The sequence below is a fragment of the Aristolochia californica genome, unplaced genomic scaffold (genome assembly GCF_029961685.1).
Source record: "Aristolochia californica isolate CCGP_79_NKW_82.1479 unplaced genomic scaffold, dmAriCali1.0.hap1 SCAF_1, whole genome shotgun sequence".
Taxonomy (NCBI): domain Eukaryota; kingdom Viridiplantae; phylum Streptophyta; class Magnoliopsida; order Piperales; family Aristolochiaceae; genus Aristolochia; species Aristolochia californica.
Window position 1 is genome coordinate 54557464 of NW_027181770.1, and position 11234 is coordinate 54568697.

Consider the following 11234-nt stretch of genomic DNA (forward strand, 5'->3'; position numbering starts at 1 on the left):
AATTGGGAATGACCTCTACTTAAAATTGGGCATAAGGGGGCATCGAATCCAGGAGTCCGAACCTTGTTCAAGCCGAACTTGATTTAAATATTTCGAATTCGACCTTGAGCCAACCCTAGCCTCGAACCTAAAATTATAATTGAACTCGAGCCTAATAATTTTAACTGAGTTTGAGCTCGAGCTCTAGCCGAGTTCGAGCTTAACTAACATTTAATACTCTATATAAAATATATGTCAAATAAATTATATATAAAATTATGCATACATTTTAAAAAAGAATGATAGGGGAGGTTCAGGATTGAATTTCAATAATGGATTAAAATGCACCAATATTAATCTTTTTTACTCCAAATGTTGTCTAGCTTGTTTTGTAATTTTTGAATCTGGCCATAAATTTACTATGGCCTCCTTAGTGCCCCTGGTTGAAAATTTATATTATAGGAAAAACTAGAAATATTTTTCCTATGATATATATTTCCAAAAAAAACCTTTAAATAAAATCCTAGTACTATTAATGACTTATTAGAAAATTACAAGAAATATTTTAAAATTTTCTTAGGAAAGTTAAATGGACCTCTTATTGCCTCTTCTAGGGAAATAAATTAAAATTAATAATCAATCTAATATATTACTATACTTATCGATAAATTTTTAATCAAATAAAATGTCAAACACAAAATTGCAATAAAAATTGCCTCATGCTAAAAGTATTATAGCATCAACTATCAAATACTTATTCAAAAATTTTCTATACGGTTTTCTAGCCCATCTTGGCAGGAAAATCTTACTTAGAAAATTATATGATTTTTTTAATAAGAATTTTCAATTAGAAAAATGTTTACAAAAAACATGAGACGCTAATAGTTCCTAGAAACTTATTTCTACTAAAATATATTTTCAATTTCTTCAAGAGCCATGAGGAAGGAGTGTTTAAGGATTTTTTTTCACTTTATGATCTCGCACGTGCCAAATCGCACGAGCGATAGTCGCACGTGCGAAATCATCTTCACGCGGAGGGAAGGGAGTTACAACACCGGCAAGGACCTGTCGACGGAGACGGAAAAAGAGGCGAAGGCGAGGGGATGAAGAAATCGAACGGACGGCCACAGAGGCGGCCGACGAGCAGCTGTCGACGACTACAACAACCGACGGGAGGGGCTAAACGATGACGAAGGGAGGAGGAATTCCCTCCCCCCCCCCCTTTCGATCCTGACTCAGCTCGTTAACGAGCCGTCGAGCTCAACTCGTTAATTTAAACGAGCCGATCCCAGATCTCGAACTCGGCTCAAGATCCAGGGATACCAAATCGAACTGAGCTGAGCTTGAGCCGTTTGCGAGCCGGCTCGATTCGAAATCACCTCTATACTAATAGATATGAAAGTAAATTAAGAAATCCTAAGCTCGGTTCGAAGCCACCCCTATACTAATAGATATGAAAGTAAATTAAGAAATCCTAAGCTCTTGAGATGAAAACCTTGAAACAATCACCTCCTTGGATTAAAAAGTGAAAAAAAACCTTGGGAGAGGCATGAAAGAGCTTGGGAAAAATGAAATTTTGTGTAGGCAACTTAGTTGATTTTGCTAGTTATGTCTTTGGGTATTTATAGGACCAAATACAAGTTTGAAAAAACTAGTTATTATGAAACTAATCCTTGCCGAAGTTCAACGAAAATAATTTCAAAAATTATTAAAAGTATTAATAAAAATCTATTTGAACTATTGAGCGTCATGGCATTTCACTTGGAATCCTACAAAAGATAGCATATGTTAAAACTTCCTTCTCCTCTTCTTGGCCTCCGACTTCTTTGGCTTAGTTGTCTGGTCTTAAAAGAGAATGATTCCAAATATAAAACTTTTTATATTAAGCCGTCTGGTCGAGTCTTGTTCCTCTGCTATCATTTTGTAGTGCCTCTTTTCCTTCATGCCTTCGTCAACCTTGCTTGTTTGGTCGTCCAAGCATACGTCTTCAACCCTCATCTAGTTGGACCAACAACAATTCTAGGGGCGTTTTCCCTTTTTATATTATTCATCAAATCTGTCAACATTTAAACAGGCAATTACTACTGCAACCAACAACTATAGGGCAAGTAATGGACAACCAAATAATTAAAGAGAGTTGTTTTTAATAGCAATGGAAACTTCTCCTAATCTTTCAGCTTTAAACCTTTTGTATCGTTCGATAATAAAAAATTAAACTGGTAATGATGGCTTTTCTTGAGCATACGATGACAAACTTTGGATAATAATGGAGCTCCAAGTTTGTTGATAGATATGACAGGCTACCACGATCATGCTGGGAGCTTGCGTTGATGGAGGACTTCCACCAAATCTTTTAGCAAAAAAATCAAAATGGGTATTGACTGATTAATGGTTAGAAGCTAGTTTTCATAAAATGAATCTCCCTTATATCGAATATGATATCTTCCTTCTTATATCAGTTTTAAGAAACAAAAACATTTGCAGTGACCCCCTCTGTAATTGCATCCTTTCCTGTCAACTGTTTTTTTTCGTTTTTTAATGTAAACGATATCATAGTGACATCATCACATATCAATCCAGAGCTTAGAGGTGGTTGGCCTGGTTCAACACAAATAGAATTTTATAAAATCGGTACAAAGAATCACAAATGCGAAACCAGAGTTGCATCAACCACATGAAATGATTTCATTGAAGCAGCGATTCAGTCAAATGCTGTGTTTTTTGGCTTCTGCAAGCACCCTTTCTGTGGCTGTAGCAAAAGGTAAGGATTCTACAAACTCTTTCAGCTAATAGGCTTCAGTATTTCTTAATGCTTTCGGATTGTTTAACCCAGAGGAGTAAATCCTCTTTCAATAAAATGGGGTAGTGGGAACCTCAAATAAATGGATGATAATCATACATACTGAATAAACAAAACAATGGCCAAAGCTCAGTTACAGCGTTCATCTTATGATCCTAAGGTTCGGAAGATCTCGAGCCCCGTCGGGACCAACTATCTTATAGAAAATGCTCTTGGTTTTGGGGTCTCTTTCGTCTTATTCGGAAGTTCGAATGTATGATTTTGAAGGTACATTGTCACTCATTTCTTGCTTCGACTACAGTCTTCCTTCTTTCGCTTTTTTTTTTTCTTTCCAAGCGTTCCTTGTTTCATTCTCCCGCGAGGAAGACACAAACGATCTTTTTCTACTTTAATGGATTCGATTCGGAATAAAGAAAGGATGCCTATCATTTTCATCTGGGGCCGTTGGTTCCCCTGTCGCTGTTATCGTTTGAAATCAGCGATCACCAGCTGAGAATGAGTTGGGCAGTCGGTTGGCCAGTTTTTAAAATTTTTTCAGTGCCTCCATTTCTGGCGCATTATGGCAATCACCTCCCTTTTCTTCTCTCCCCTCCTTCCCTTTTCTCACCTTACGCCACACCTCCCTCCCAACCCACTGTTTGTCTTGGAGCCCGAGATTTTCTTGGGTGTGATTTGCGTCTTTGGATACCTTGGTTCTTAATTCTGTTTCCGTTATAATATCTTCCGAAAACTTGCAATGTTTTATTAGTTTCCTCACAGGACTGGCTAGTTGAAGCTAAAGCTCCGGTCTTCCTCTCAGCCCAAAGGTGGTCCATTCTAGCAATCAGCAGGTATGTTTTCCCGATTGCGCTCCTCCCATTTACTAAATTTAAGAAATCTTCTGTTATTCCTTCGATATTTTGGTTCTACTCCTATTTGATGAAATTGTCACCGTTCTGAAACTTTAATTACAGGTTTCTGATTAATGGTACATAGCTAGCCAGCCTCTGCATTAAAGGAAATGGGTGTCGACTGGTTTAAAGCAATAGTTAACATAAAGAAAACGAAGGAAGACAGATCAAAACAAGCGAAGGTAAATGGAGTTTAAGATCCTCGTCGACTTTTCATTCAGATTCATATCACCCCATGACATTCGATTGAACCTATACTGCCTGATGGATCTTGTCAAACATGTTCCATTCACTTTAATAATTTAATTGATCGGTTATCTGAGGATATCAAAGTCTTGCTATTTCTTTGATATACTAACGAATCTTCAGCCAAGTCTGAACTACTTAAGACATGCTACTTCTTGCTTTCTCCATTAACTAAAATGATGCTTTAGGTCAAGAGACAAAATACCCTATGGATCATGTCTTCTTGGAGACTGGTGTAGAGTCAAATTGTCATTGGTTTGTGTCACTAATTGGTTCATGAGCGAAGCTTTTATTAGGTCTGAGCACCAAGAGCGTCTGTATACCATTAAACCAAGATTTTCTACCTCTTTTTTGGTAACAGATGATTTCATTAAACAATAGAAGAAATATCAACGCACATATACTTAAGTTTCAAGCATACCTGGTTTGATTGCTGTGCCTGCCTAGATTCCTTTGTTTGGCAATCACCTCCAGAAGGTATCAGTCAATGAGTCAAGCATTCTTCCTTCACTTTCTATCTGCAATATAACAGAAAATCCACTCTCTTTTACCTTATTTTGTATTCTTGCCTCTGGCAGCCTTTCAGCGCGGAATATAGGATGACACTTGACCTGTGGTTGTCTCTAATGCATTATTATAATGAGTCCTCTCATCTATGTAATAACCAATTCATTTATTTGATTTTATGAGGGATAATCTGCAGTTTGATGGAAGATATTATTGCTCCAAATGGCTGGATTGGGGCTTTCATCATGGACTGCATCTCTCTTGGCTTTTATTAGTTTTTTTTTTTTTCAAATTACTTCTCTTTTCTTATGCTTGTGAATGCATTGTAAAACTTTGTGGTTCTAGTGTTATTGCTGTAGGATCATGCTACATGAAAACTGCTTTTCCATCAAGGCTATGAGCTTTCTTTATTAACTAAAATGATTGAAAAACTGCAAAAAAATTTATGAGGATCTGTTCTTTTCACACATGGGGCTCCTGACATTTATAGTGCTGAAGCAGTGTGCTTCTGGACTTCTAGTTTATGATTGTGATCATTACGTGGCAATAACCAAACTGAAAGTACCTCATTTTTTGTGATCCTGGAAATACTTATAACCCTTCTAGTCTGCGAAGTTAGTTACAGTTTTCTCATCTGAGTTGGTGCCATGATGATTAGTATGTGCCATACTACAATGATGGATTTAATTTTTCTTTTCATATGTTTGGTGCTTCATAAACTTTGTTGCTTGGTTATCTGCTTCTTCTTTTATCCTTATGTGAAAACTTTGTAGCAGGGGCCTTCAAGTGTTGAAAAATCAAATGGTTTCAAATGGAGACATCGCTCTCGTAAAGAGCTGAATAAAATCTTCAATGGTGGTTCAAGTCATAACCCTGTTGTTCTTGGTATGCCAATCGAGGATCTTGCAGCTATTCGTATTCAAACCACCTTTCGAGGCTATGTGGTATGTATGCTGGCTATTTCATTAAGATAGCTAAATTCAGAAAACTTATTACAAATTCATCTCATATATTCTGATCAGTCATGTAATTCTTTGCACATGGTGTTAGAAATTTTATCTTAATATAACGATAATCATATGAGCTTGGTATGGTGGAATGAATAAATTTTCCTGTTGTCACTTTAAATCCTAATTTTCTACAGTTGATGGTATTAGGTTATCATTTTTCAAACTCACTGGGCATGTTAGAGCTATCCTTGACGTGTTTGACACTCTCCAAGCATCTAATGGTGTGTTGACATAATTTCTGTTAGTCTGCTTTGTATTAGTTGAAATCGTGTTTCATATTGGAGATTAAAATAATTGCCTACAGTCATACTCACTGAACAGGTTTTTCAGGAAATGTGACGACCTTGGAATTATTATGTGTGGTTGGAACAACTAATATCTGGTTGTTTGGTTCTCTTTTGTCTCTTGAATTACAATTACTCCTTATGCAAAATGATTAAGTTTTCTTGGGGTTATATAGTAACAAATAACACTCTAGTGATGATCTTCTGAGTATTCTCTGTATGTGACGCTTTTACATCCTGAAATGATTAATCATTTTGAATTGGTGTTTCACAGCAGTCAGTTATACCAATTTGTTGCTTTTCCAATTCTATGTTTTTTTGAAGGGGGATAGTCTAACATTTTGTAGTTACATGTGACAGGCAAGGAAAAATTTCCGTTGTTTAAAAGGGCTAGTGAGACTGCAAACTCTTACTCAATGTCAAACTGTTAACAAACAAGCAAATACAACTATGAACTATTTGCAAGCATGGATCAAAGTTCAAAATCAGGTTAAATTACGGCGAATTTGTATGGTTACAGAAGGCCGCATTAAGCAAAAGAAACAAGAGAACCAGTTGAAATTGGAGACCAAGCTGCAAGATTTACAGGTTGGAGTTGTATTTGTAGTATTTCTATATACTAGAGCATCAGTTTTCGTTCTTAACTAAGAAAATTCCTTGCACTCTTAAGGGAACCAGGGTCCTTTTACTAGTACCTGTGAGAAGTTAACATGATATTGACTTGATGTGCTTTTATTATCAATAATTCTGGACATGATTCAATTTTTATCCACTAAAACTTGTATGGGAAGTGTCTATTTCAAACAAAATTTATTCTTTACTAGCAAATGATTGCCTAGGGTTTGCAAAATGGAGTTTCTTCAGTTGTATGGAACTTGTATAATAACACCTTAACTGCCCAACACTAACCTTCTTATTTGACTCTCTCACCCTCTCTCCCCCAACAAAATCACAGCTGGAATGGTGTGGCGGCTCTGAAACAATGGAGGAAATTCTTGCGAGGATACAACAAAGGGAAGAGGCTGCAGTGAAGCGTGAACGAGCCATGGCATATGCCTTCAATCATCAGGTAAGCTGTTTAATTTATCATTAGCAGCATAAATTAAAGGAAGACATGGTAAAGAGATTTTTAATTCCATGATTCTGCAGTGGAGGGCCAACTCTAGCCATATCCTAGGGCAGTTTCCTTATGACTTCAGCAAGGGTGGTGATTGGGGCTGGAGCTGGAAGGAACGCTGGATTGCTGCACGGCCCTGGGAGAGCAGAGTTCATATTCTGTCGTCAAGCCCAAGTAAAGTTCCAAATAAGCTTAGTAACGGTAAAAAAATACCCTCTGCGGTGGTGAAAATGCCAAACTCAGCAAAGCCTGATTTGAATGGGAAAGGGCTAACATATGCAGCAGACGCCGAGAAGGCGAAAAGATTATCAGCTGAAAAAGCAATTAATCAAGATTCCAAAGCTAAGGTGGCAAACTCTTCTCCACCAACAACCACAAGTATTGAACAGGAAAATTCAGTTTAATGATGGAAGGAAACATGGTAGCTGCACATGACACACTGATAATACTGAGTTTGCACAAGAGTGATCTTTTGGGAAGCTGCAACTTAGGAAGTTGAAGCTGGTCCTTTAGTTTCTCAATGTTAACAAGGGAATGTTGTGAATAGAGGTGATCGTGCTTTGTTTGCAGAGTTGAGAATAATGAATCCGGTGATCACTGGGGTGATCATACATCTATTTATTTATAATGCCGCCTTGACACAAGAAAAGTAAAAGTTTTGCATTCAATTTTTCCTGCTAGGATCTGATTCATGCTTGAGGTCTCACTGGCATCTGATTCCGCCAGCAAACAGTAATGACTGGTACTCATTAACAATTGAATGGTACTGATCAGCTGACTGCAAATAAATTACGATATCAGTGATTTGCAGAACTTTTGAAGAACACTTTCCTGATATTAGTTTTTCGCACTAAGAGACCTGTTGTTATTTATCTTTCATGGGGTGTTTTTGGGGGTTTTCTTGACAGGTTCATAAATCCTTTTCCAGACATTCTCTCCTTTGGCTGCACTGTCTTTCTTGCTGTTGTTCCTCCTCATTCGCAGTTCTAGCGTACTTTAACTGAAGCTTTCGTCGACCTTGCTACATGTCTAAACTCTAAAATTTCAAACTTTTAATCTGGGCAGCATTCGCATTAGCTAACTTTGAGGGCGGAAGTGATTTTAAGACAATGGATACTAGCTCTGTTCCATGATCTCTACGGAGCACCCGGCAGGAAGACAAGTCTTTTGAAAAACCTTTCAGGCAATCTCTGAGATCAGACAGGAGAAATTCCGACAAAGATATAACAATCAATTTTAAGAAATTAAACAACTCGAGGAAAACAGATGAAACACGAAGGGAAGCAGAAAATCTCAGGCATTCATCCTGACCCAACTGCTCGATTTGTTCTTGAAAGTAGAAAGCAACTAGGTTTGTAAAATAAAATAATCCAAGAAACAAGTTATCGAAAGCCATATTTGCTATTTAGGGACAAGGTCTTAGGTGTTACCTGGAAAATGTATTTTTTAAAAAGATAGAGATGTAATGTAGGTCTCAGAGATCAGTTCCTTGGAAAATGGAAGTGGCAACCGTCAAGCAGACATAACAAAAGGGACCCTTCGTTTCCAAATGGAGAAAAAGTCTCTGCTTTTCGTTGAATTCAGACATGAAAGAACACCTTCAAATCGAAGCACAAAACTTACAGTAAGCAGTTCCAAGTATTGCCCATAACGGTCTCTGTAGTAACAGAATGGACATTGTTGGATCTTCTCCAACCGAGGCAAATTGCACAATCTCGCCTCGCATTCTCACGACAACATAATCTTAAGACTTAACAGAAGCAACGATCAAAATAGATAAAAGATGAGCTCCATGAGCTTAAATCCCAAACAAGGAACATAAAAAATACAAGGAACAGAAAAAACAAGGAACCGCTTAAGAGAGAATCTGAGTAGCAGATTTCTTCTTAGCGGCAAAACACCATTGAAGAGATAGCCAAAATCCTGTTGTAAGGAAAGATGTATCAGAAGATCATTCTCGTTCTCCGTCACAAGGATGTTCCATTCCTGGAGACCTGGAAAGGGATATGGCCAGAGAAACAAATGAATTGAGTAAAATAAACTGGATATAAGGAATATATAGGCAAATTAATTTTACCTGGTGGAGTATAAATTTCGGTCGTATCTTCAATGGCGAGAAGCAGATGACGCTGGTCTAGTACCAACTGCATCATCCTCCTCTTCACCCTGAATTCGCGCTGGGATCCGAAACCCTGAGAAACTTCCGGAAGCAAACCCAGTTGCCGAAGAAGAATGCGTCAGGAACGGATGGTCGGCCATTGTTGATGCGTCCACTGCCCAAGCACGAACAGACGGTGAGTTACTGGACTGAAGGGGTCCCCTCTGTGGAAAAAGCTGGTTCTGGGCCAGCAGCTGCGCAGCCGGCTGCGGGCCCGGACTGAAGACGTATCCTCCTCCTCCGGCGGGGTCCGCCGGATTCCAAGCCACCATTCGGTGAAAGCGGCCTATAGACTGCTGCTGTTCGGACCAGCTAGAGCTCGCAGCATCGAAGGTCATAGGCGCAGTGACAGAGAAAAAGGTCTGCTCGCTTGGTGGAGTCTGATTCTGGTGGTGGTGGTGCTGGAGGAGAATTGGGTCTTGGAAGGACTGAAGAGAAAGGCGAAGATCCTGGGCCTGGCTGCTCGTCCGCGAAAGAAGGTCTGGCGGGTAATTTTGTAAATGAATGGAGGAAGCGGAGCTCGCCATGGGAAAGAAGGATTTTATGGTGTCTGCAATGGCATCGGAGTCCAGAGAAGGCGGCAAAAAGCCGTGTCCGGGTCCACTGCTGCTTCCGCTCGTTTGTTGGTCCATCTGGTGAAAACCATAAGCTGAGACTGACTGGTCTGCCTCCAATGGCTTCTTGCTCGATCCAACCGCCATGGTGACCACATCCGATTTGCTGTGCTGGTGTCCTTCCGCTTCTTCGTCTTCATCTTCTACTTCCTCCTGTTCGGGTTTGTGGGTACCGAGATTAGCAGTGGCAGTGGGCTGCCAGGCAGGCAGCTCGTCAAGCTCGTCTATAGCGGCTTTGGCCTTCTTGATGAGCCAGTCGACGGCCTTGCTGGGGCGGTCGTACCCCAGGCGGTCCTGCACATCGTAGAATTCGATGGCCGTGTGGGCGGAGAGGCGGACCCTCCGGTCCCTTGGTCCCTTGGCAGTGCAAACCTTACTGTGCCGGTCCTTCCTGCCGGTCGATCTCACAATGTGGCCGCCCTGAACCTCAACGATCTCGCCTCCGCCAGCGGCGGTCCTCAGCCCCAGCCTGGCGGAAGGGGCTTGCTGGTTATTGCTCTCTCTCTCCCCCATCCTCTCCAATCGAGCATATTGGATGGCGTTTGTGGAAGGAAGGTAAGATCGTTTCTTGGATGGTTCTATGGATTCTGCAAAGGACCGATCTTGCTGCTCTCTTCCAACGCATCCGACGTCCCCTCCGCCGCTATGTGAGGCAAGTTGTTTTAGAATCAGCCGGTGCTGAGTCCTCGTCGGAGGATCCAGAATCCGCCTCTTCTCCTCTTCCAGTTTTCGATTTCCTGCACTTTTTCTTACTGGTTTTCTTCGTTCCTCCTCTTTTCTTCTTGTTGCCCCTGCTCTGATACTTGCTGCCTCTCCCAAAAGCCTTTGCCATTCAACTGGCCAAATTCCATTTACCAGCCACTGCAGACCCAGAAAAAAAAAGTTGGATTTTATCAACAACCCACCTCCTCTCCCCAATCAACCCATCTCATCGTCTTCTCAGTGGAGCACCATCTCATCCCCCTCTCTAAAATTCTTCCATCTTCGCGTTTCAAACGGGGAAGAGGGAGAAGAGACGGAAAGGCGAGCAGAGAGTAACATTTATAGGGGGAAGAGAGCATCATATATATCTGTCACCGTAAGCAAATCAGAGCCGTCCGATCGGGTTAATCGCTCTAGTCCCTGTGGCACGATGTGAAGCGTTTAAGATAATAAACACGAGAGACGCAGCAGCCGTTCGTTTCTTCCGGGCCCACAGAGCCACTGACAGCAACAACAAAAGAGAAACTACTGGTACTCCAGGCTTCTTAGTAGGGGTTCGGACCGGTTCGGTCGGGGAATTGTTTTTCAAATTTAAACCCCGACCCAAATTTTGACTTCTTTAGACAATTTGGTTTTTCTGGCCTCTTTATTGCTCTGAAGAGCAGGAAAAAGTGCGTAATTGAGGGGAAAGGAAGAGGGCATTTTCGTAATCTCAGGCTGCTAGTGCTGTGGCGTAGTGCCCCATGACTTGATTAGTTATTTGTTCCGAAAGCGACTTGACGTGGTTCAGTGGGTCGTGAAATGACGAATCTACCCCCCTTCGTACAATGAAATGAATGCAAAAATTGCGTTCGTCCGAATCTAGTCTTGGCGTTTGGGGAGATGTAATCTAAGGAAATTCCCACTCGTCGGCAAAGTTTAGTTTTT

At 40.5% G+C, this 11234-nt stretch overlaps 2 protein-coding genes across 4 annotated transcripts; one reads left to right on the top strand and one right to left on the bottom strand.

Annotated features, from left to right (window-relative positions):
* The first annotated feature begins 2653 nt into the window (after positions 1-2653).
* On the top strand, positions 2654-7461 carry LOC137960954 (protein IQ-DOMAIN 10-like). 3 transcript variants are annotated; one of them, XM_068808329.1, is made up of 7 exons: positions 2654-2740; positions 3539-3609; positions 3733-3851; positions 5196-5366; positions 6077-6304; positions 6672-6785; positions 6866-7461. In XM_068808329.1, exons 3-7 carry the CDS (start codon positions 3780-3782, stop codon positions 7235-7237), a joined length of 957 nt encoding a protein of 318 aa, XP_068664430.1. In that variant the 5' UTR covers positions 2654-2740; positions 3539-3609; positions 3733-3779; the 3' UTR covers positions 7238-7461. The 3 variants fall into 3 exon arrangements, with proteins under 3 accessions (XP_068664430.1, XP_068664429.1, XP_068664432.1); XM_068808328.1 differs by lacking the exon at positions 2654-2740 and having other exon boundaries at positions 3349-3609; XM_068808331.1 differs by lacking the exon at positions 2654-2740 and having other exon boundaries at positions 3351-3609; positions 5199-5366.
* Positions 7462-8438: 977 nt separating this feature from the next.
* LOC137951363 (transcription factor TCP4-like) lies at positions 8439-10215 on the bottom strand. Its single transcript, XM_068797977.1, has 2 exons — positions 8911-10215; positions 8439-8827 (listed from the first exon to the last, which is right to left on the bottom strand). The coding sequence occupies exon 1, from the start codon at positions 10116-10118 to the stop codon at positions 8940-8942; it is 1179 nt and encodes a 392-aa protein (XP_068654078.1). The 5' UTR covers positions 10119-10215; the 3' UTR covers positions 8439-8827; positions 8911-8939.
* Positions 10216-11234: the final 1019 nt, after the last annotated feature.

Bases quoted from the DNA above. Each gene is read 5' to 3' on its own strand.
- LOC137960954 (XM_068808329.1), top strand. From the start codon at position 3,780: ATGGGTGTCGACTGGTTTAAAGCAATAGTTAACATAAAGAAAACGAAG. The intron at 3,852-5,195 runs GTAAATGGAGTT...AAAACTTTGTAG, and splicing joins ACAGATCAAAACAAGCGAAG to CAGGGGCCTTCAAGTGTTGA. The intron at 6,305-6,671 runs GTTGGAGTTGTA...ACAAAATCACAG, and splicing joins CCAAGCTGCAAGATTTACAG to CTGGAATGGTGTGGCGGCTC.
- LOC137951363 (XM_068797977.1), bottom strand. From the start codon at position 10,118: ATGGGGGAGAGAGAGAGCAATAACCAGCAAGCCCCTTCCGCCAGGCTG.